This window comes from Pseudorasbora parva, chromosome 1, assembly GCF_024679245.1.
Source record: "Pseudorasbora parva isolate DD20220531a chromosome 1, ASM2467924v1, whole genome shotgun sequence".
NCBI classification, from domain to species: domain Eukaryota; kingdom Metazoa; phylum Chordata; class Actinopteri; order Cypriniformes; family Gobionidae; genus Pseudorasbora; species Pseudorasbora parva.
Window position 1 is genome coordinate 69,528,730 of NC_090172.1, and position 24,635 is coordinate 69,553,364.

A 24,635-nucleotide genomic window follows, 5' to 3' on the forward strand; every position below is an offset into this window, starting at 1 on the left:
CCACCTACTGGGCAGGAGACATTACTTTTTTCTGTTTTTGTTTTTTGATTATAACTTCTGAACTTTGCCCCCAAAAAAGCGTATTTTAGACGAACAATATTTCCTTTGGATGTAAAATGTTATTTTACAAACCCACTGGCAAATCAGTACGAAACTCAGGTGTCTTTTGGCACCATGGCCAGCCATTTTGACTTTTTTGAACTCCTACTAGACAGTTTGGTTGTCACCAAAATCAAATCATATCATCTTCAGATCATGCCAGCAAGCATTTATGGATTTTGTGTCGATAGACGAAACTGTTTCATGTACCGAAGCAGCTAAGTTGAGGCATGATGCCAAAGTGACTCTGAGGTTGTATCTCTGCAATGCTTTGACATATTGACACCAAACATTGCATGTGTCATTGCCACCTCACTCTGAACACACCACATCAATTTGGTCACAGCGCCACCTATTGGTTGAAAATTATAAACCATTAAATTATATTACTAGTGACTGTATTCATGATTTTTCAGCCATTTTGCCTAAAATCACCTTAATACGTTTCATTTTAGTTCGCTGATACTCCCAATCATATCCTGCCTTCTTCGTGCTTGGCCGCTTAATTGCTGTTGGCAGCTAAAAATAGTATTGTTTATTGTTATTTAAAGTCAGCTAAGGTTCATTGAATAATATTAAAAGATGCATCTTTTGATTTTAATCATGTATTAGTAAAATTAGATGAACTAAATGCTTTTGAAGTACTTCTCAACATGCAAGTTTGTTAACTAGCGTAACCTTGTAAAGGGTTACCAATTGTGCTATGTGCTTTTGTCCTTTTTTTCATTTTTTGTTATTTTATAAATGTTACAATTTAGGCTTAGTTTGTTTTATGTGAGTTTTAGTTTCTACTCATTTACAGTTGGTTAATATAGTGGTTTAACAAACTTTATTTAAGTCAATTTCGAATTGTCATTCAGTTTACACTTTTTGTCTAATGTTAATATTTTATGTGAGCCAAGTGTTTTGGTTAGTTTGTTTGAGGATAATAGCCCTGGTGCGGTCAGAAGGGCTCAGTCTCAGGTTGGTGTGGTCAGAAGGGCTCAGTCTCAGGTTGGTGTGGTCAGAAGGGCTCAGTCTCAGGTTGGTGTGGTCAGAAGGGCTCAGTCTCAGGTTGGTGTGGTCAGAAGGGCTCAGTCTCAGGTTGGTGTGCTCAGAAGGGCTCAGTCTCAGGTTGGTGTGGTCAGAAGGGCTCAGTCTCAGGTTGGTGTGGTCAGAAGGGCTCAGTCTCAGGTTGGTGTGGTCAGAAGGGCTCAGTCTCAGGTTGGTGTGGTCAGAAGGGCTCAGTCTCAGGTTGGTGTGGTCAGAAGGGCTCAGTCTCAGGTTGGTGTGGTCAGAAGGGCTCAGTCTCAGGTTGGTGTGGTCAGAAGGGCTCAGTCTCAGGTTGGTGTGGTCAGAAGGGCTCAGTCTCAGGTTGGTGTGGTCAGAAGGGCTATGTCTTAGGTTGGTGTGGTCAGAAGGGCTCAGTCTCAGGTTGGTGTGGTCAGAAGGGCTCAGTCTCAGGTTGGTGTGGTCAGAAGGGCTAAGTCTCAGTTTGGTGCGGTCAGAAGGGCTCTGTCTCAGGTTTGTGTGGTCAGAAGGGCTCTGTCTTAGGTTGGTGCGGTCAGAAGGGCTCAGTCTCAGGTTGGTGTGGTCAGACGGGCTCAGTCTCAGGTTGGTGTGCTCAGAAGGGCTCAGTCTCAGGTTGGTGTGGTCAGAAGGGCTCAGTCTCAGGTTGGTGTGGTCAGAAGGGCTCTGTCTCAGGTTGGTGGGGTCAGAAGTGCTCAGTCTCAGTTTGGTTTGGTCGGGTGGTGGTCACTGTCTTAGGTTGGTGTGGTCAGAAGGGCTCTGTCTTAGGTTGCTGTGATCAGAAGGGCTCTGTCTCTGGTTGGTGTTTTCAGAAGGGCTTATTCTCAGGTTTGTGTGGTCAGAAGGGCTCAGTCTTAGGTTGGTTTGTTCTGGTGGTGGTCACCATCTTAGGTTGGTGTGGTCAGAAGGGCACAGTCTCAGGTTGGTGTGGTCAGAAGGGCTCAGTCTCAGGTTGGTGGGGTCAGAAGGGCTCTGTCTTAGGTTGGTGTGGTCAGAAGGGCTCAGTGTCAGGTTAGTTTGGTCTGGTGGTGGTCACCGTCTTAGGTTGGTGTGCTCAGAAGGGCTCTGTCTTAGGTTGGTGTGGTCAGAAGGGCTCTGTCTTAGGTTGGTGTGGTCAGAAGGGCTTAGTCTCAGGTTGGTTTGGTCTGATGGTGGTCACCGTCTTAGGTTGGTGTGGTCAGAAGGGCTCTGTCTTAGGTTGGTTTGGTCTGGTGGTGGTCACCGTCTTAGGTTGGTGTGGTCAGAAGGGCTCTGTCTCAGGTTGGTTTGGTCTTGTGTAGTGGTCACCATCTTAGGTTGGTGTGGTCAGAAGGGCTCTGTCTCAGGTTGGTTTGGTCTGGTGGTGGTCACCGTCTTAGGTTGGTGTGGTCAGAAGGGCTCTGTCTCAGGTTGGTTTGGTCTGATGGTGGTCACCGTCTTAGGTTGGTGTGGTCAGAAGGGCTCTGTCTCAGGTTGGTTTGGTCTGGTGGTGGTCACCGTCTTAGGTTGGTGCGGTCAGAAGGGCTCTGTCTCAGGTTGGTTTGGTCTTGTGTGGTCACCATCTTAGGTTGGTGTGGTCAGAAGGGCTCTGTTTCAGGTTGTTTTGGTCTGGTGGTGGTCGCCGTCTTAGGTTGTCGTGGTTTGCTGATGTTTCGGTGCTGATGGAGCGGGTTCAGGCCGTATGTGGATGTTGTTGTTGTCCAAATGAAGCGGTTGTAGATGAATGCTTTAGATAAGAACAGACGAGATGCTCTTGAACTCTGCCAAACAGTTGTGTGTGTGTGTGTGTGTGTTTCTCCATAAGACCAGAGGGGAAAAAAAGCATTTGAGCGAGCAATGGCCTTCTGGGGTTGCACTGAATGAAATGCTTTTTTTCCCGATCCCCACCTCACTCAAGACGCGTTCACTCGTTCGTTCGTTCGTTTGTTTGTTTGTTTCTTTGGTTCAGCCTTTATTTCCCCCTCTCTCTCTCTCTCTCTCTCTCTCTCTCTCTCTCTCTCTCTCTCTCTCTCTCTCTCTCTCTCTCTCTTCTTTCTTTTCCCCTTTTGCTTTGAGTTGATCTTCGACATCCTCACGTGCCCCGGGATGTCTGTCACAAACTGCAGTCCAACCTTGTGACAATGCTTGCTTTCTTCCCGTGCCTTTTTATGACCTTCTTCTTTTTTCATTTCTTTCTTTTGTTTCTGTTCTTTCCTTCAAGGTCTGGCGCACCTGACGTTAAACAGCCAAGGTATGGTTCATTCCGTTTTCCATTCTTTTGTTTAGTGAGGAAACAGATCTGTTCGTGTCCCCCCTCCCCCCCTCCGTCTTACTGTATGTCCCCCCCCATCTTACTGTACGGCTGTCTGAAGACCTCTGACCTCTGACCTCCGGGACACAGGTAACGCTCTTCTGTCTCGCTCTCGCTGGGTTGACATGATGAAATGCTTGTGTTCAGAATGACTCTCGCAGACTCTGCGGTCATTCTCATTGTTTGGCAATTCTTCACTGGTTTAGTATTAGATCTGTGCTGATTGATTGATTGATTGATTTGAATGTTTGTTCTGATGCTGTTTTATATCACTACTGATTGACTCAAGCATCTGTTTAAGTAGAACGATCGTTCTGTCCTCATTCAAACCTGTATGACATTCACTTCTGAGAAATGTCATCCAGTGAACGACACTCTTGTTTTGGTTCCCAATGTTCATCAAAATACCACCGTCATACAGGCACAACATGAGGGAATGAAGACAGAATGATGGTTTAGTTTGTCACAAGTTTCCTCTCACCTTGCTTGTCATTTCATTTGTTTAGAGCTCAGTGACACTCGTTATTTACCTGACCTCACTCTCATGGCCATTTTCTCTCTCACATCAGTTTGATTTGGGTTGGTCAGCAAGTCAAAGCGCTCATCTGTCGTCCGATGCTCCTGCTTTATTCGGAATTTCAGCACTAGATTCGTGTTTCACAGACACACATCTAGAGTTTTTTACTCACTGACAATTACTGAGCAAATCTGTTATTTCTCTTCCATCTTTTTTTACAGAAATCCAACTGATTTTAAACACATGGCGTTACAGTATATCCCAGAATATAAGCCATTTAACGCCAACCTTAAAGTGCTTACATTTGGGCTGATTGAGAGAGAACGTGAGCTCAGGTTTATTTTTAAAGTGTGTTTCAATTTGTTTAGCCTTGCCATTTATATATAAAAATGTTGTTTATAATGAATGCCACTGTAATTTATGATTTATTTTCCTTCCTGTTTGTTTTGATCTGAATCTGTTTGCCAACTAAAATACAGATAGTGTTTATAATGTTTATCAGCATTTCATTTAGCAGTATTCTACACTATTTCTGTGTGCTGTAATAGAATGTTACTCTGATGGGATTTTTGATTTGTGTCGGTGATCCAGTCAGGTGTCCCTCAGATGTCTTTCAGGATGCATGTCCCGTCCCGCTATCTGTTCTTTGTTCCAGATCAGCCGCCTCGAGGAACAGTAACGCATGGTTTCGGCTCGTTTACCCTCTCCTGTTTATGGGAGTGTTGTGATTCTCTCTCTCTCTCTCACACACACACACACACACACACACACCCCTGAAGGCGCTCGGAGCAGGACTGAGGCGTGTTCGTCTTCACATGTCTCCTCTTAAGATGCTCCTTATTATTCATGACATCAGTTTCTCCTCAGGAAGTCCGAGTTTCTTCTCTCCTTACGCTGCTTGATGCATTAAATGATGTTTTATTAACAAAGTTCGGGAGGTGCACATTCAAATTATCTATTTAAACAACTCATCATTAATATTACCACATCTATCAGTATGAGAGGAAGCACATATATATATACTCACCGTCATTCCTCAACAGTTTTCAGCATTCCCAATGTGTCCGAAATCAAGCTCTAGCCATCCAATAAACAATATTTGGTTGAATTCCACATTGCTTTTAGTCGCTAAATTATGAGCACATTTTATGCCATCTGAAAACTTAATTTTGATCAGGGAATACATGTTTTAAACTGTTTCTGTACAATTTATTAGCTGTTCTAAGCTAATGTGCTGCTTTCTAGTACACACGTACAAACAGTAGATAGCACGTTACAATCATATCGCACTCAGTCACACACAGATTCATTGAGAACTGCTGTCAATGCTGTCCTGCTATTTATCAACAAAGTCACTATAGCATATATGTATTTCTGTTTTTAAATAAATGTATTTGTTCTCTAATGCATTAAAATAAATGTAATATTACCGTTCCACTTCATCTGTGTCAGGTCCGTAACAGAAATCATAAGTAATGTAATGACTCATAGACAGATTTTAGTTGATTTGAGTAAAAAGGATAATTATGGAAAGAAATATAAAAATTAACAATTTCTAAAATAAAATAAAAATATTATTATACAAGCAGTGTTTTCATGGCAAAGGTTTAGTGCACCAGAGTTTTTAGACCGCAATAGACGTGATGGAATATGTGTTAACCATTTAGTGCTTCGTAAGTAATAAGCAGGATTTTAAAATGTCTGCGATGTTTAATAGGGAGCCAGTGCAGTGTTGACAGAACTGGACTAATATGATCATACTTCCTGGTTCTAGTAAGAACTCGAGCTGCTGCGGTTTGGACCAGCTGGAGTTTGTTTATTAAGTGAGCAGGGCAACCACCCAGTAGAGCATTACAATAATCTATCTATCTATCTATCTATCTATCTATCTATCTATCTATCTATCTATCTATCTATCTATCTATCTATCTATCTATCTATCTATCTATCTATCTATCTATCTATCTATCTATCTATCTATCTATCTATCTATCTATCTATCTATCTATCATGGACCAGCTGGAGTTTGTTTATTAAGCGAGCAGGGCAACCACCCAGTAGAGCATTACAATAATCTAGCCTTGAGCTCATGAACGCATCGACTAACTGTTCAGCATTTGGCATTGAGAGCATGTGCTGTAATTTAGATATATTTTTAAGATGGTAGAATGCGGTTTAACAGATGCTGGAAATGTGCCTTTCAAACGAAAGATCGGTATTAAAGAGCACACCCAGGTTCCTCACTGATGCCGAGGGCTTGACAGAGCAGCCATCACGTTTTAGACATTATTCTAGGTTTCTATGTGTGGATGATTTTGGTCCAATAATTAAGAATTCAGAATTGTTGCAGGAAATTACTAGTCATCCAATTTTTTTTATATCAGCTATGCATTCGTTCTATTTTGTTAATTAATACGTTTTGTGGGGGCGCAAATAAATATAGAACTAAATCTAAATCAGACTTAATCAGCTGCAAATATGGTTTGACCCCCCAAAAAAAATCTAACAAAAGGTTTCTCAGTGGTTTACAGTAGTATCAGATATACTTAAAATATACTAAAAGTTTACCAAAGTTTGACTCTAGGAAAGTCCTAATTTTCAAAATGGCAGCCGCCAGGTCCTTAAAATTACCATTACTCATTTGTATTCCTCCTAGACCAGGAATACTGGTGCATGATACATGTTTTGGCCATGTAATATTCTAATTAGCATATCTGCATGATAGATAAGTGATTATAATTACAATTATATATTAAGGCAATTGGTTACAAGCATATTTATGCAAAAAAAGAAGTACAATTCCCATTAAGTAATTGCATATTTCTCCTTTCTCATATTGTTTGCCTACACACTCAAGTGTGTTAAAAATAACTTCGAATCTGTGTTAAAGTTAATGAGAAAATAAAATAATTGAGTGGTCTTTGGCAATTAGTGATGAACACCTGCTGTTAACAAGTAGATTCACTGAAGGGAAGAGTCACAATTATGGTAATTATTGTTTGCCTTAGTTGACCTTTTGACTTTTACTTTTTTTTAAATCCTGGCTGCTTTAACAGTGTTTAGAAAAACAAACTTGTTGTGGCAAAGAAAGCACAGAGAAAAGGTCTTCAGGTGCCGTTATATTTTGATAGTGGCATAATCATCATGTAGTTAACTGGGATCATTCTTAGCCCAGTCTAACATCAAACTAAAATTACAGTATCAAACCGATGTGTCAGAGCGTTTTAGGCTTCTCATTATGGGAGCGCATGTTATCATTTACAAAAACATCTCTCAGCCCTGCACAGTTTCTCCTGAGCTAGGGATTCCAGATGCTTGGGATAAAACCATGGGTCTATCCATGGGCATTAACTTGGATACAGTTCATTTCCAGGCCTCAGTAAAACAAAACAATATTTTTTGGACGCGTCTACCTTCCTAGAAAGTTCTAAGCACAAGCGGCTATCTTTTGTCGGCCACTTAAACTTCACAATTCACATAATCCTGCAAGGCCACATATCTTCTCTCCTTCATGTCTCTGATTAATGCGCTAGAAGACAAGCATTGGCCATATAAATGAACAAAAAATTGTGACAATGTAGTCAAGCCTTACCTCACAAAGGGTCACTGGAAGACTACATTATCCAGCATTGCTTGAGATCAGCAAACAACCGGCAACTCGAATAGCTCAAAATACACCACACTTTTTCCCCCTTGTGGTGGCTCTAAATAGTATAATTTTGTACAAATTTAAAAGTAATCGTAATGATTTAAGTAGTATTTTGTGTGCTCTATTATGCAATTTTAAAGGAAAAGTTATCTGTTTTTATATACACTGTTAAATACACTGTTAATTATGACAACCAGCTGAAAATTTATTTTTCAGCTATATATTTAAAAATAATAAATAAAATAAAAAATAATATATATATATATATATATAGAACAAAGATGACTTGAGACTTGGACCTCAAAGACTTGAAACCTGACTTGACTTAGACCTCAGACAATAGAGACTTGACTTGACTTGGACCTCAAAGACTTGAAACTTGACTTGACTTGGACCTCAAAGACTTGAAACTTGACTTGACTTAGACCTCAGACAATAGAGACTTGACTTGACTTGGACCTCAGAGACTTGAAACTTGATTTGACTTGGATCTCAGACACTTGAGACCTGGCTTGACTTGGACCTCAGACACTTGAGACTTGACTTGACTTGGACCTCAGAGACTTGAAACTTGACTTGACTTGGACCTCAGACACTTGAGACCTGACTTGACTTGGACCTCAGACACTTGAAACTTGACTTGACTGGACCTCAAAGACTTGAAACTTGACTTGACTTGGACCTCAAAGACTTGAAACATGACTTGACTTGGAACTCAAAGACTTGGGACTTGACTTGGACCTCAAAGAGTTGGAACTTGACTTGGACCTCAAAGAGTTGAAACTTGACTTGACTTGGACCTCAAAGACTTAAAACTTGACTTGGACCTCAAAGACTTAAAACTTGACTTGGACCTCAAAGACTTGAAATTTGACTTGGACCTCAAAGACTTGAGAGTTTGAAGAGTTTGAAGAATTTATTTCACACACATCATCATTTTAAAGACAAAATTAACAATAGTGACAGACAGGTTATTGTGTGTAAAAAGGGGAAACCCCAAAGAAGCTACTGAAAGCTTTTAGGAGGGGGCCCAATAACACCATACAACATATAACATACAAGAACAGAAGCTCAATCCATAAACACAAATAAAAATAAATACAACAAAACAAACACTACAACAAACAGACGATCCCAGCACAAATGTAACACTTTCAAAATAATCAAAAAGTATATGTTAAAAGCAGTTTTTCCTTAAGGTTTTTCTTGAAAACGGAGAAAGAATGCAACAATTTAAGGTTCTCCTCAAGCTCGTTCCAAATCTGTGGACCTCTACAGACAGCACTCAGGCTCGTACATTTCAATCGTCGTATTTTACCAGTAATTAAATGTTTTTCCCTTGTGTGATATGTATGCTGGGGTCGGCTAATTGGGAAAAGTTCACACAACCTGTAATTTAACTTATGAACAACCTGGAATATCATATCAACCTGGAGACTTGACTTGGACCTCAAAGACTTGAAACTTGACTTGACTTGGACCTCAAAGACTTGGAACCTGACTTGACTTGGACCTCAAAGACTTGGAACTTGACTTGACTTGGAACTCAAAGACTTGAAACTTGACTTGGATCTCAAAGACTTGACTTGACTTGGACTTCAAAGACTTGAGACTTGACTTGACTTAGACCTCAAAGACTTGAAACTTGACTTGACTTGGACCTCGAAGACTTAAAACTTTGCTTGGACCTCAAAGACTTGAAACTTGACCTGGACCTCAATGACTTGAAACTTGACTTGGACCTCAAAGACTTGAAACTTGACTTGACTTGGACCTCAAAGACTTGAAACTTGACTTGGAACTCAAAGACTTGAAAATTGACTTGACTTGGACCTCAAAGACTTGAAGCTTGACTTGGACCTTAAAGACTTGATACTTTACTTGGACCTCAAAGACTTGAAACTTGACTTGGACCTCAAAGACTTGACTTGACTTGGACCTCAAAGACTTGAAAATTGACTTGACTTGGACCTCAAAGACTTGAGACTTGACTCGACTTGGACCTCAAAGACTTGAAACTTGACTCGACTTCTACCTCAAAGACTTGAAAGTTGACTTGACTTGGACCTCAAAAACTTGAAACTTGACTTGACTTGGACCTCAAAGACTTGAAACTTGACTTGACTTGGACATCAAAGAATTGAGACTTGACTTGGACCTCAAAGAATTGAAACTTGTCTTGACTTGGACCTCAGAAACTTGAAACTTGACTTGACTTGGACCTCAAAGACTTGAAACTTGACTTGGACCTTAACAAATTGAGACTTGACTTGGACCTCAAAGACTTGAGACTTGATTTGAGACTTGACTTGGACCTCAGAGACTTGAGACTTGACTTGGACCTCAGAGACTTGAGAATTGACTTGGACCTCAGAGACTTGACTTGGACCCCAAAGACTTGACTTGATTTGAGACCTCAAAGACTTGAAACTTGACTTAACTTGGACCTCAAAGACTTGAAACTTGACTTGAGACTTGACTTGCACCTCAAAGACTTGAAACTTGACTTGAGACTTAACTTGGACCTCAGAGACTTTATAATAATTAATAATATGTCATTACATGTACATAGCGCTTTTCTAGAAGCCCAAAGCGCTTTACATATAGAAGGGGGAATCTCCTCAACTACCACCAATGTGCAGCATCCACCTGGATGATGCGACGGCAGCCATATTGTGCCAGAATGCTCACCACACACCAGCTGATTGGTGGAGAGGAGACAGAGTGATGAAGCCAATCAGGAAAGGGGATTATTAGGACGCCATGATGGACAGGGGCCAATGGGCAAATTTGGCCAGGATGCCGGGGTTACACCCCAACTCTTTATCGAAGGACATTTTTAATGGGATTTTTAATGACCACAGAGTCAGGACCTCGGTTTAACGTCTCATCCGAAGGACGGGGATAAAGGACTTCGACCTCAGAGACTTGAAACTTGACTTGACTTGGACATCAAAGACTTAAAACTTACTGAGAAAAAACTTATTATTAAACACGTTTGACTCTTTATTTCCACTTTTCTAATATTTTATAATTTTTATCGCAAATAAATGTGTTTCTGATCTGATATTTGATGGGAAAGGGAGTAGAGCGAGTGTGGCAAAAGGTGGATTCGAACCTCTAATCGATTTGTGTCTAAACTTGATGTAATGCATCTCTTACCCCTACACTATAGCCACGGGTAATAACTCACAGATTTCCGGAATTTTGTCTGAAATCGTTTAGTAAATGACAGTATATTTTTTAATGCTAATGGCATCTAATGTTACTCCAGCAAAAAAATAAAAAAAATAATCTGAGACCACCCACAGTTTTGTTTCCGATGCCCATGGTATGAGCAGGTTTTAACAAGTAATTCATTTAAACAAGAATAATCTGGGGCGGTGGGCCGTCTGTGCTCTTTGACGCTGAAGGGTGGTTCCACTACACTGGTCTGGTCCCCCCAGCCCCCCCCCCCCCCCAAAAAAAGCAGCTTCCAGCACGCCTGTGTCCACACACACACAAATACAGTGTTGTCAACAGCCATTCCTGTGTATGTGTGTTTGTGTGTGTGTGTGTGTGTGTGTGTGTGTGTGTGTGTGTGTGTGTGTGTGTGTGTGTGTGTGTGTGTGTGTGTGTGTGTGCGCGCGCATCAGGTCAAACCGTGGCCACAAATCACTCCGTCTCTGTTGTGTCTCGTTTGCAGATTGTGAATGTGAGGGATTTGCAGACTATAGATAAACAGGAGCTCAGAGCCAAACGTGCGCCGATGATCATCAGTGTCACAGAAATCTCCAAACATTATTCTTCAGCCAATCAATAAACTCTTGGCGAAGCGTCGCAAAGAAATCAAAGCACGTTAGATTTATCACAGTATAGAGGCTGCGGTTCTGCAGTCAGGTCTGGGTTCTCGTCTCCATTGTCATCTCGACATGTGTTGTGTTTTTGATAACAAATCAGAGTTACTTTCTCACTCAGTCACGTTGGTGTGACTCTCACACTCCGCTGCTGTATTTTAGCATCACACAGAACACATCTTTAAGGGGATTGTTCAGCCAGAAATGGGCCTGTGATGTTCATCTGCAGGGAGTCCCAGATGTAGGTGTGTTTGTTTCTTCAGAACACAAATGAAGATTTTTAACTCAGCGGTTGCTCGTATAATGGATGTCAATGGGGTGTATTTCTATGAGAGTAAAACACACAGACATACGAATCCATATTAAACATTGTGGCTCGTGGAGACACATTGATGTCTTAAGAAATGAAATTAGCGCTTTCTGCCAGAAACACAACAGTATTTGTGTTATATTTGACCTCATATCAGACGAATCTCATCTAGTTCACATCGCCATTACTTACTGTGAGTGATCAACAAGCTGCTGAAAGCATTCTTTAGAAATGTCGGCCCATATTGATAGGAGAGCATCTTGCAGTTGATGGAGATTTGTGGGATGCACATCCAGGGCACGAAGCTCCCGTTCCACCACATCCCAAAGATGCTCTATTGGGTTGAGATCTGGAGACTGTGGCGGCCATTTTAGTTCAGTCAACTCATTGTCATGTTCAAGAAACCAATCTGAAATGATTGGAGCTTTGTGACATGGTGCATTATCCTGCTGGAAGTAGCCATCCGAGGATGGGGACATGGTGGTCATACAGGGATGGACATGGTCAGAAACAATGCTCAGGTAGGCCGTGGCATTTAAACGATGCCCAATTGGCACTAAGGGGCCTAAAGTGTGCCAAGAAAACATCCCCCACACCATTACACCACCACCACCAGCCTGCACAGTGGGAACAAGGCATGATGGGTCCATGTTCTCATTCTGTTTACGCCAAATTCTGACTCTACCATCTGAATGTCTCAACAGAAATCGAGACTCATCAGACCAGGCAACATTTTTCCAGTCTTAAACTGTCCAATTTTGGTGAGCTCGTGCAAATTGTCGCCTCTTTTTCCTATTTGTAGTGGAGATGAGTGGTACCCGGTGGGGTCTTCTGCTGTTGTAGCCCATCCGCCTCAAGGTTGTGTGTGTTGTGGCTTCACAAATGCTTTGCTGCATACCTCGGTTGTAACGAGTGGTTATTTCAGTCAAAGTTGCTCTTCTATCAGCTTGAATCAGTCGGCCCATTCTCCTCTGACCTCGAGCATCAACAAGGCATTTTCTCCCACAGGACTGCTGCAGACTGGATGCTCTTCCCTTTTCACACCATTCTTTGTAAACCCTAGAAATGGTTGTGTGTGTAAATCCCAGTAACTGAGCAGATTGGGAAATACTCAGACCGGCCCATCTGGCACCAACAACCATGCCACGCTCAAAACGGCTTAAATCACCTTTCTGTCCCATTCTGACATTCAGTCTGGAGTTCAGGAGATTGCCTTGACCAGGACCACACCCCTAAATGCACTGAATAACTGCCATGTGATTGGCTGATTAGATAATTGCATTCCCAATGGCGCTGGGAATACTAGATGAGATTCGTCTGATATGAGGTAAAAAATGCATTATACTTGAGTTAAAAATCTTCATTTGTGTTCTCCAGAAGAAACAAACACACCTACATCTGGAATGCACAGCAGATAAACATCACAGGCCCATTTCTGGCTGAACTATCCCTTTAATCCTGAAGCGAACCCCAGTTAAACACCTCAGTGTTTCTGCCGCTCATGTCGGAGGACGCCGCTGCACTGACTCATTTCATTTACTAATAATACACACAATAATCCCTCGCCAGCCTTTGCCGCCGTCTAATTACTGCCTCCACGTCTTTTTACTTTAATCCATTATTTATTTTCCGTGAGATTAAACATGCAGTAAAAAGCCTAATTCGGTTTTGTTCAGCTCGTTGTTCATTAGGACGGAGGGGGATATTTGAGATATGAAATTAAATCAGCAACTCACTCTCTCTGTTGTGTTGAGGCTTTGAGGAGTGTGTGTGTCTATGTGTGGGTATGTTTTTGTGACATATGAGGACACAAATGTGTATAATGCCATGGGTATGACACAGGTATTACAGGAGAGGGTGAAATATGAGGACATTACCCATGGCCCCACTTTACAAAAGGCTTATAAATCACACAGGAGGAGTTTTTATGAGAAAGTAAAAATGCAGAATGTTTCCTGTGATGGGTAGGTTTAGGGGCTGTGTGTGTGTGTGTGTGTGTGTGTGTGTGTGTGTGTGTGTGTGTGTGTGTGTGTGTGTGTGTGTGTGTGTGTGTGTGTGTGACTGTGTGACTGTGTGTGTGTGTGATGGGTAGGTTTAGGGGCAGTGTAAGGGGATAGAAAATGTGGTTTGTACAGTATAAAAACCATTACGCCTATGGAATGTCCCCATATGTCACAAAAACAAGTGTGTGTGTGTGTGTGTGTGTGTGTGTGTGTGTGTGTGTGTGTGTGTGTGTGTGTGTGTGTGTGTGTGTGTGTGTGTGTTTTGAGGCTTGTTCCTGGGGTTCAGAGACCTCATTGGTTTCTCCAGCGGTGCGTCTGAACACAGGAACACACACCGACCCGTTAAATTGAGTGAATAATCTCTGGACTGAAGCCATTAAAGGACAATTATCCGTGTGAACGAGACTTTCCCTTCCAAACGTGAGCCGGCCGCTGTTAGCACGCTCGTCTTTCGTCTCTGAAACAGAAGCGTTTAGCTAATGAGGCTCGTAAAGCCAGGTCACACACAGCCCTGAGCGAGTGTGTGTAGCTGCGGCCCAATTCGCCTACGTCCTAAAAGTACAGCACAGGCCAGAAGTTTGGACACATTACTATCTGTAATGTTTTTGAAAGACGTTTCTTCTGAATCCTCATCTGAGAATGATTTCTGAAGGATCATGATCACTGAAGACTGGAGGAACCATCCTGAACATTCAGCTCTGAGCACAGAAATAAATCAGCATTTAAAGGAGAATACACTGAACAACAATTAATAATATATCACAATATTAATTTCTTTTCTGTATTTTTGATCAAATAAATTCAGTCTTGATGAGCGGAAGAAACTTCTTTCAAAAACATTACAAATAGTAATGTGTCCAAACTTCTGGCCTTTCTTTTTGTGAAGAAATTGTTCGTACTTTTGAGTGTGTAGCAGAAGAGCAAGACTCTCTTGCTTAGTTACGAGCATCCCATAACCGTTTAAACTGCCCTGTCAATCATCATCGCAAAGTTAAAATCCTCCACATTCAGTTTAATCTCCTGCCATATCAGAGAGAAATGTGGTTGTCAGGGTGATGTATTTTGTTGCTAGGGTGTTGCTATGCATTAACTCATCAGCTCTGATTAGTTTAAAACATGTTTTATTGTGGTTGTCAGGGTGATGCATGTTGTTGCCAGGGTGTTGCTATGCATTAACTAAGCAGTTCTGAGTAGTTTTTAACATGTTTATAAAGGGTTTCCAGGGTGATGTATGTTGTTGCCAGGGTGTTGCTATGCATTAACTCATCAATTCCATCAATTCTGATTAGTTTAAAACATTTTTATGTGGTTGTTGTCAGGGTGATGCATGTTGTTGCCAGGGTGTTGCTATGCATTAACTCATCAGTTCTGATTAGTTTAAAACATGTTTTCATGTGGCTGTCAGGGTGATGCATGTTGTTGCCAGGGTGTTGCTATGCATTAACTAGGCAGTTCTGAGTAGTTTTTAACATGTTTATAAAGGGTTTCCAGGGTGATGTATGTTGTTACTAGGGTGTTGCTTTGCATTAACTAGGCAGTTCTGATTAGTTTAAAACATGTTTTTTATGTGGTTGTCAGGGTGATGCATGTTGTTACTAGGCTGTTGCTATGCATTAACTAGGCAGTTCTGATTAGTTTAAAACATGTTTTATTGTGGTTGTCAGGGTGACGTAGGTTGTTGCCAGGGTGTTGCTATGAATTAACTAGGCAGTTCTGAGTAGTTTTTAACATGTTTATAAAGGGTTTCCAGGGTGATGTATGTTGTTGCCAGGGTGTTGCTATGCATTAACTCATCAATTCCATCAATTCTGATTAGTTTAAAACATTTTTATGTGGTTGTTGTCAGGGTGATGCATGTTGTTGCCAGGGTGTTGCTATGCATTAACTCATCAGTTCTGATTAGTTTAAAACATGTTTTCATGTGGCTGTCAGGGTGATGCATGTTGTTGCCAGGGTGTTGCTATGCATTAACTAGGCAGTTCTGAGTAGTTTTTAACATGTTTATAAAGGGTTTCCAGGGTGATGTATGTTGTTACTAGGGTGTTGCTTTGCATTAACTAGGCAGTTCTGATTAGTTTAAAACATGTTTTTTATGTGGTTGTCAGGGTGATGCATGTTGTTACTAGGCTGTTGCTATGCATTAACTAGGCAGTTCTGATTAGTTTAAAACATGTTTTTATGTGGTTGTCAGGGTTATGCATGTTGTTGCCAGGGTGTTTCTATGCATTAACTAGGCAGTTCTGATTAGTTTAAAACATGTTTTTATGTGGTTGTCAGGGTGATGCATGTTGGTGCCAGGGTGTTGCTATGCATTAACTCATCAGTTCTGATTAGTTTAAAACGTTTCTATGTGGTTGTTGTCAGGGTGATGTATGTTGTTGCCAGGGTGTTGCTATGCATTAACTCATCAGTTCTGATTAGTTTAAAACATGTTTTTATGTGGTTGTCAGGGTGATCCATGTTGTTGCTAGAGTGTTGCTATGCATTAACTAGGAAGTTCTGGATAGTTTTTAACATGTTTATAAAGGGTTTCCAGGGTGATGTAGGTTGTTGCCAGGGTGTTGCTATGCATTAACTCAGCATTTCTTAACATATTTATATGTGGTTGCCAGGGGGATGTAGGTTGTTGCCAGGGTGTTGCTTTGCATTAACTAATCAGTTCTGATTAGTTTTTAACGTGTTTATATGTGGTTGCCAGGGTGATGTAGGTTGTTGCCAGGGTGTTGCTTTGCATTAACTCATCAGTTCTGATTAGTTTTTAACATGTTTATATGTGGTTGCCAGGGGGATGTAGGTTGTTGCCAGGGTGTTGCTTTGCATTAACTAATCAGTTCTGATTAGTTTTTAACATGTTTATATGTGGTTGCCAGGGTGATGTAGGTTGTTGCCAGGGTGTTGCTATGCATTTACTCATCAGTTCTGATTAGTTTATAACATGTTTATATTTGGTTGCCAGGGTGATGTAGGTTGTTGCCAGGGTGTTGCTATGCATTAACTCATCAGTTCTGATTAGTTTTTAACATGTTTATATGTGGTTGCCAGGGTGATGTAGGTTGTTGCCAGGGTGTTGCTTTGCATTAACTCATCAGTTCTAATTAGTTTTTAAAATGTTTATATGTGGTTGCCAGGGTGACGTAGGTTGTTTTCCAAGTGTTGCTATGCATTAACTCATCAGTTCTGATTAGTTTTTAACATGTTTATAAATGGTTTCCAGGGTGATGTAGGTTGTTGCCAGGGTGTTTGCTATGCATTAACTCATCAGTTCTGATTAGTTTTTAACATATTTATATGTGGTTGCCAGGGTGACGTAGGTTGTTGTCCAGGTGTTGCTATGCATTAACTCATCAGTTCTGATTAGTTTTTAACATGTTTATAAATGGTTACCAGGGTGACGTAGGTTGTTGTCCAGGTGTTGCTGTGCATTAACTCATCAGTTCTGATTAGTTTTTAACATGTTTAAATGTGGTTGCCAGGGTGATGTAGGTTGTTGTCCAGGTGTTGCTATGCATTAACTCCTCGGTTCTGATGGGGGGGGGGGGGGTCTGTTAGACTCTCATGTTGGATGACAAAATTGTTTTATAAAACTCATACAGTGTATAATGTGCAATTTGGGACATAACTCGTCAAGTCAAGTTACCTTTATTTGTACAGTACGTTTTACAATAAAGATTGTTTAAAACAGCAACTATAACTACTGACTATAATGATGATCAAATATTCAAAAAGAAAGTCTAAATATCATTGCATGTTTATATGTTTTAAAACTACAGAGCTTTGATTATCAAAGTAAGCATTTAAATATCATCTTACTAAGACATATTATTGGCAGATATTGATTTATATGCATTGTATGCCAGTATCTGCTGAATTATTATAAAAAACGTATCGATTTACATTACAAGAATCAGAATTGCATATAAACATCAGCATCTGTAGCAAACAGCATATACTATAACAGACTATCTATATGAACCATAAAAGCCTGATGCATCAAATATGATCAAAAACAAAACCTTTAATTTATATTTTGTCTAAAGTTTCATTTTTTCAGACAGTTATTTGACATGTGCCGCTTCCCCGGGTTAAACAGGTGCCGTGTGAAGAACAGCAAACAGAAAGGCGAGGCGTGTTTGACTGAAATAAATGTGTTGTGTTATTATCATGAATATTTCATTGTGTGTTTCTGTAGGCTGAGTGTTAATCTTTTAATTGGCATCAGTGAAATTGTGGTCATTAGTGGAGTGTTTATTTATTCTCGACTGTCTTACATAAAGAGATGTTCTTCTTCACACTGATCCTCCAGCAAATGTTTTGTTTTAAAACAGCTGCTTTTGGAGACAGAATGCTTAGAGAGAGAGATTTCAGTGGCAAATAAACAACAGAACCAGATCTGCCCAGACCTCACTGTCACAGTGATGAGGTGTTCATTTGTGGTTGTCAGGGTGATGTATGTTGTTGCTAGGGTGTTGCTATGCATTAACTTGGCGGTTCTGAGTAGCTTTTAACATGTTTCTATTGGGTTGTCAGGGTGATGCATGTTGTTGCCAGGGTGTTGCTATGCATTAACTAGGCGGTTCTGATTAGCTTTTAACATGTTTTTATGTTGTTGTCAGGGTGATGCATGTTGTTGCCAGGGTGTTGCTATGCATTAATTAGGCGGTTCTGAGTAGCTTTTAACATGTTTTTATTGGGTTGTCAGGGTGATGCATGTTGTTGCCAGGGTGTTGCTATGCATTAACTTGGCGGTTTTGATTAGTTTAAAACATGTTTCTATGTTGTTGTCAGGGTGATGTATGTGGTTTCCAGGGTCTTGCTATGATTTAACTTGGCGGTTCTGAGATGCTTTTAACATGTTTCTGTAGGGTTGTCAGGGTGATGTATGTTGTTGCCAGGGTGTTACTATGCTTTAACTCATCAGTTCTGATTAGTTTAAAACATGTTTCTATGTTGTTGTCAGGGTGATGCATGTTGTTGCCAGGGTGTTGCTATGCATTAACTTGGCAGTTCTGAGTAGCTTTTAACATGTTTCTATTGGGTTGTCAGGGTGATGCATGTTGTTGCCAGGGTGTTGCTATGCATTAACTTGGCGCTTTTGATTAGTTTAAAACATCTTTCTATGTTGTTGTCAGGGTGATGTATGTGGTTGCCAGGGTCTTGCTATGATTTAACTTGGCAGTTCTGAGTAGCTTTTAACATGTTTCTGTAGGGTTGCCAGGGTGATGCATGTTGTTGCCAGAGTGTTACTATGCATTAACTCATCAGTTCTGATTAGCTTTTAACATGTTTCTATGTGGTTGTCAGGGTGATGCATGTTGTTGCCAGGGTGTTGCTATGCACTAACTTGGCAGTTCTAATTAGCTTTTAACGGTGTTACTATGCACTAAAGGGTTAGTTCACCCAAAAATGAATATTATGTCATTAATGACTCCCCCTCATGTTGTTGGACACCCGTAAGACCTTCGTTCATCTTCAGAACATGAAGATATTTTAGTGTAAAGCTGAGAAAGGCTTCAGATAGGCCTCCATTGGCATTCAGTACATTCCCACTCACAAGACCCATAAAGGCCCTAAACACATAGACACAAAGCCCATCTCACTACAGCGGCTGGACAATCAGGTTACAACGCGACGAGAATAGTTCTTGTGCGCAAAAAATCAATATAACGACTTTATCCACCAAGTTATTGACGTAATTTTGACGCATGCGTGAGAATATGACGCAGATCGGCCGTTCATGACCCAGAAGAGGAGGAGCGAGACCGACACGAAAGACAATAATTTGCACTCTAGAGCCCTGGGTCAGGACTCTGTGCAGGCTAGTCAAGCTCCTCCACACCAAACCCGCTCATCCATGGGTGCGTTTACATGCACACCAGCAGCTGATAATTCAAAACAATCCGCTTATTGAAATAACCAGTTTTCTCAGTTTACACGCAAACCAGTAAACTGACAACGCAAGTAAACCGCGTTTACATGACTTTATTAATAAGCCGGTTTATTTTCTTGTAGTGACGTCAACAATAATAATGTCCGTATCTGACTCTGAGTTTTCCAAATATTTCCTGCAGTTGTGATGTTAATAAAGCATTGTGATATATGTCCTTATTTCATTCAAAATGCTCGCTCGCTCTGTCTGGATGCGTTTAAATCTGCTCTAAGTTTGCGTTTTTTCCCCTATCACACATGCGCACTTCAATAAGCTGACAGAAAGCAGGTTAATGCGTTTACAGGCCGCACAAAATAAGAGGCAAAAAACTCTGTGTGTCGAACGGTTTATGCTTACGCCGTTTATGACCTTACTTGAGGTCATATGGTTATGACATTACATGACCATGTTCATTGTTGGCTTATTAGGCATAATCGGCTTAAGAACGTGCAGTAAATGCACCCCATGTCTTTATGGATCGATGCTTTGTGCACTGGAGCGCAGTCATGCTGGGACAGGAAGGGGCTGTCCACAAACTGATCCCACAAAGATGGGAGCATGAAATTGTCCAAAATGCCTTGGTGTCCGCGCCACCAAACTTTAAACTCGGCACAATGCAGTCAGGCGAGTCCCGTTCTCCAGGCGACACCAAACCCAGACTCGTCCATGGGATTGTCAGACTGAAGCGTGATTGGTCGCTCAGAGAACACGTCTCACTGCTCTAGAGTCCAGTGGCGGCTGCTTTACTCCTCTGCATCCCACGCTTTGCATTGCTCTTGGATATGTAAAGCTTGGATGAGCTGCTCGGCCATGGAAACCCATTCCATGAAGCTCTCTCCGCTGTTCTTGAGCTCATCTGAAGGCCGCAGAAGTCTGGTGGTCTGTAGCTGTTGACTCTGCAGAAAGTTGGAGACTTCTGCGCACTGTGACCCTCAGCATGCGCTGACCCCGTTCTGGGATTTAACACTTCGCAGCTGAGTTGCTGTTGTTCCCAATGGCTTCCACTTTGTTATAATCCCACTAACAGTTGAGCGTGGAATATTTAGTAGTGAGGAAATGTCAGGAATGGACTTATTGCACAGGTGTCAGCCTATCACGGCCCCACGCTTGAGTTCACTGAGCTCCTGAGAGCGACCCATTCTTTCACTAATCTCTGTAGAAGCGTCTGCAGGCCGATAGCTGGAGTTATACATGGATTGAACACCTGAACTCAGGGATCTGGAGGAGCGGCCCAAAACTTCTGGCAATATAGTGTATTTTGCATCTTCTCCAAGTATGAAGGGCACTCTGGATGATTCTGAGAAGCTGCCTCTCCGGGTGCCGTAGATCATGGGGCTCACAACTGGATCTCGCGACGGGAGGCAGGCATGCTGAGGCATCTTCCCAATCCTCGTCCGATGATTCAGACGCTGCGGCATCTTCCCATGAGGTGGATAACACAGTGCTGATGCTGTCTGATTCCGAGGGGTCAGACCAGTTCAGCCTGGAGGCGGGTGGAGTGCAGGGGAATTCACCTCTTCACTCCCCCGCTCAAGAAGAGCTGGTGGATGTGTTAACACGCGCTGTGGCCAAAGGTGAGGTGAGGAAGCAGTCGGCGGCTTTTCGCCAGTACCTCCCTCGCCGCTCGGGCCTCTTGATGCCAGCAGGGAGGTCTCGGGTGGCCAGTCCCGGCCTTCCACCAGAGAGCGTCGCTTCCCACGTCCCTCCTGAGAGAGCTTGACAAAGGAGGTGGCGTTCTCGCCAGAAGTCTTCTAAGCCTAAGGGCGATTTAAGAGATGTCCTTCAGGCAAAGAAGGCTTCTGGCAAATGGTCCTAGCTGCGGCGGGACCGTTCAGAGCTGGCCCTCCCGGGGGCGGACGACCGAGGTCGTTCCGAACCCGCAGCTCTGGGGAAATCGATGCTGTGCTCCCGCCGTTAACAAAGCTTCGGTGCTCATTGGTTTCCCGCGTACGTAGGCCGCTCCAGCCGCCTTGAAATCGACCTGTGGTGGGGCAGCGAATGCGTGCGCACACCGAAAATCCTCCCCGATTAAACTCTGGCGGGTGGCCGCTTCAGGGGGTCGGGCAGGAGGTTCGGTGGGTACCAGAGACCAGCCTTGAGAGGCTGGTTCCCCTAGTAGAATATATCGGTGCATGGTCATGCCTCCCGAATATCTCTGCTTGGGTCCTGCGTACAGTGGGAAGGGGGTACAGACTGCAGTTCAGGGCTCCACCACCGAGTTTCAACGGTGTGGTCTGGACCGTGGTCCCCCCGGCCCAGAGGCAGGTTATGGAGCAGGAAGTGCGCTCTCTGCTGATCAAGGAGGCGATAGAACGAGTTCCTCCGCCAGACAGGGAGTCGGGGCTTTACAGTCAGTACTTCATTGTTCCCAAGAAGGGTGGAGGCTTGCATCCAATATTAGATCTGAGGAACTTTAATCGGTCTCTGAGGAGATTCAGGTTCAAGATGCTCACCATTCAACCTATAGTGACTCAGATCCAGTTCGAGGACTGGTTCGTCATGATAGATCTGAAGGACGCATATTTTCATGTCTCCATCCTCCCTGCCCACAGGAAATTCCTGAGGTTCGCATTCGGGGGCGAAGCATACCAATATTGGGTTCTTCCCTTTGGCCTAGCTCTTTCCCCTCGCACCTTTACCAAGTGCATGGATGCAGCTCTGTCCCCAATGAGGCTCCAGGGCATCTGTGTACTCAATTACATCGACGACTGCCTCATATTGGCTCAGTCGCGCGAGATGGCTTTTCGGCATTGAGATGTCGTTTTGTCTCATCTCAGGTGCTTGGGGCTGAGACTGAACACGAACAAAAGCGTGTTAACACCCACCCAGAGGACTACGTTCCTGGGAGTATTATGGGATTTGACCACGATGTGGGCGGGCATGTCTCCCGGTCTCAGTTATGAAGCTAGACTGCTAGGCCTCATGGCAGCAGTGTCCAACGTGATTCCGTTCGGCCTGCTATACATGAGGCCCCTCCAGTGGTGGCTGGGGACCAGGGGGTTCTCCTCGAGGGGAAAACCTTTCCGTATGATCAGGATAACGCGCAAACGCCTTTGTTCCCTTGTCATATGGAAAAATCCCAGGTTCCTGTCCCAAGGGCCAGTGTTAGGAGCGTCATGTTGCAGGAAGATCCTTTCAACAGACGCCTCCCTCACGGGCTGGGGCGTGGTCATGGAAGGCTGGTTTACAAGAGGTCTGTGGGGGCCCCAGCATTCTTCCTGGCATATAAATTGCCTGGAAATGTTGGCGGTTTACAAAGCTCTGAAGAGCTTTCTCCCGGACCTCCACGGCCACCATGTCCTGATGCGGTCTGACAATATGTCTGTGGTATCGTATCTGAATCATCAGGGGGGTCTGAGGTCGCACCCACTATGTAAGTTGGCGCATCAGATCCTCCTGTGGTCCCAGGGGAAACTGTCATCTCTCAGAGCAATGTATGTCCCAGGGGACCAGAACCAGGGAGCGGAAGTCCTGTCGAGGCAGGGGCTGAGGCCCAGGGAGTGGCGACTCCACCCCGAGGTGGTGGAGGCCATGTGCGAGAGGTTTGGCCCGGTGGAGGTGGATCTGTTTGCATCTCAAGAAACGACCCACTGTCCACTGTGGTTTTCCCTCAGGCATCTGGCCCTTCTGCGGCTGGATGCCATGAAGCAGACGTGGCCGAGGCTGCGTCTGTACGCATTTCCCGCGATCGTTCTAGAGCGTGTCTGCCGGGAGGGCATCAGCCTTCTATTAGTAGCACCCCGGTGGCCGACCCGGGTTTGGTTCTCCGATATCGTGGCACTCCTAGACGGCCTCCCGTGGCAGGTCCCTCTGAGGAGGGACCTGCTGTCTCAGGCAGGGGGAATGATATTTCACCCCAGGCCGGAGCTGTGGGACCTCTGGGTCTGGCCCTTGAGGGGGCACAGTTCCTAGGGGATGGCCTGCCACAGGATGTCGTAGAGACCATTCTCAGCTCTAGGGCTCTCTCTACGAGGAAACTGTATAGCCTGAAGTGGAATGTCTTTTCCAGCTGGTCTAGAGAACGGAGGGTGGACCCAGTTAACTACACTGTGGCTTCGGTACTGGAGTTCCTCCAAGACCGTTTTTCCGCCGGTCTGACCCCATCCTCGCTAAAAGTGTATGTGGCTGCCATAGGGGCTTTCCACTCACCTTTAGACGTGGGTCCACTGGGTAGACACCACTGGGTTGTGCAGTTTCTCCGTGGGGCTCGGAGGTTGAGGCCTGCGGCTCATCCCAGAGTCCCAGCCTGGGACCTGGCAGTGGTTCTTGAAGGGTTGGTCGAGGCCCCCTTCGAGCCACTGGAGTCGGCTGAGGCGAGAAACCTGACCCTAAAGGTAGCTTTTCTCCTCGCCATCACTTCTCTGAGGAGGGTGGGGGACCTCCAGGCCTTGGCGGTTACGCCAACCTGCTTGGAGTTTGCCCCAGGTGGGGTAAAAGCTATCTTGCACCCCAGACTGGGCTACGTGCCCAAGGTTCCATCTACGGGGATGAGGTCAGTGTTTGTTCAGGCATTTCATCCTCCGCCTCACGCGACAGCAGATGAAGCTAGGCTGCACCTGCTCTGCCCTGTTAGGGCTCTGAGGATCTATTTTGAGTGGTCAGCTCATTGGAGGAAGTCGGACCAGCTTTTGGTGTGTTTTGGCTTTTCCAAGAAAAGGTTGCCTGCGGCGAAACAGACGATCAGTAACTGGATCGTCCAGGCTATAGCCACGGCTTATTGGGTGCGCAATCTGCCTTCACCCATGGTTGTGAGGGCTCACTCTACGAGGGGCTTGGCCTCCTCGGTGGCCCTCCTTTCGGGAGCTTCGCTTATCGAGATTTGTGAAGCAGCGGGGTGGGCTAACCCTCACACCTTTATCAGGTTCTATAAGCTGGACCTCCCGGCCACGCCGGGTGCTAGGGTGCTCGCGTCCTGAGTGTGCCTGGGTTATCAGCTTTACACCAGGACGGGCGTGTTTCGGTGTGGCCTAGTGGGTATTCGTTCCCCAGAGTGTCGTCACTCGACGACGCAGTGCGAG

At 43.7% G+C, this 24,635-nt stretch overlaps 1 protein-coding gene across 8 annotated transcripts in view; it reads left to right on the top strand.

Annotated features, from left to right (window-relative positions):
• Window positions 1-24,635, top strand: part of nrxn2b (neurexin 2b) — a 474,027-nt gene that overhangs the window by 155,527 nt on the left and 293,865 nt on the right. For 7 of the 8 annotated variants that reach the window (XM_067447624.1, XM_067447626.1, XM_067447625.1 and 4 more), the window contains exon 4: window positions 3,287-3,316. The exons of the other annotated variant lie outside the window; for it this stretch is intronic. In XM_067447624.1, coding sequence (XP_067303725.1) covers window positions 3,287-3,316 — 30 coding nt within the window. The remainder of the gene's footprint in view (window positions 1-3,286; window positions 3,317-24,635) is intronic. 8 annotated transcript variants of the gene reach the window in all.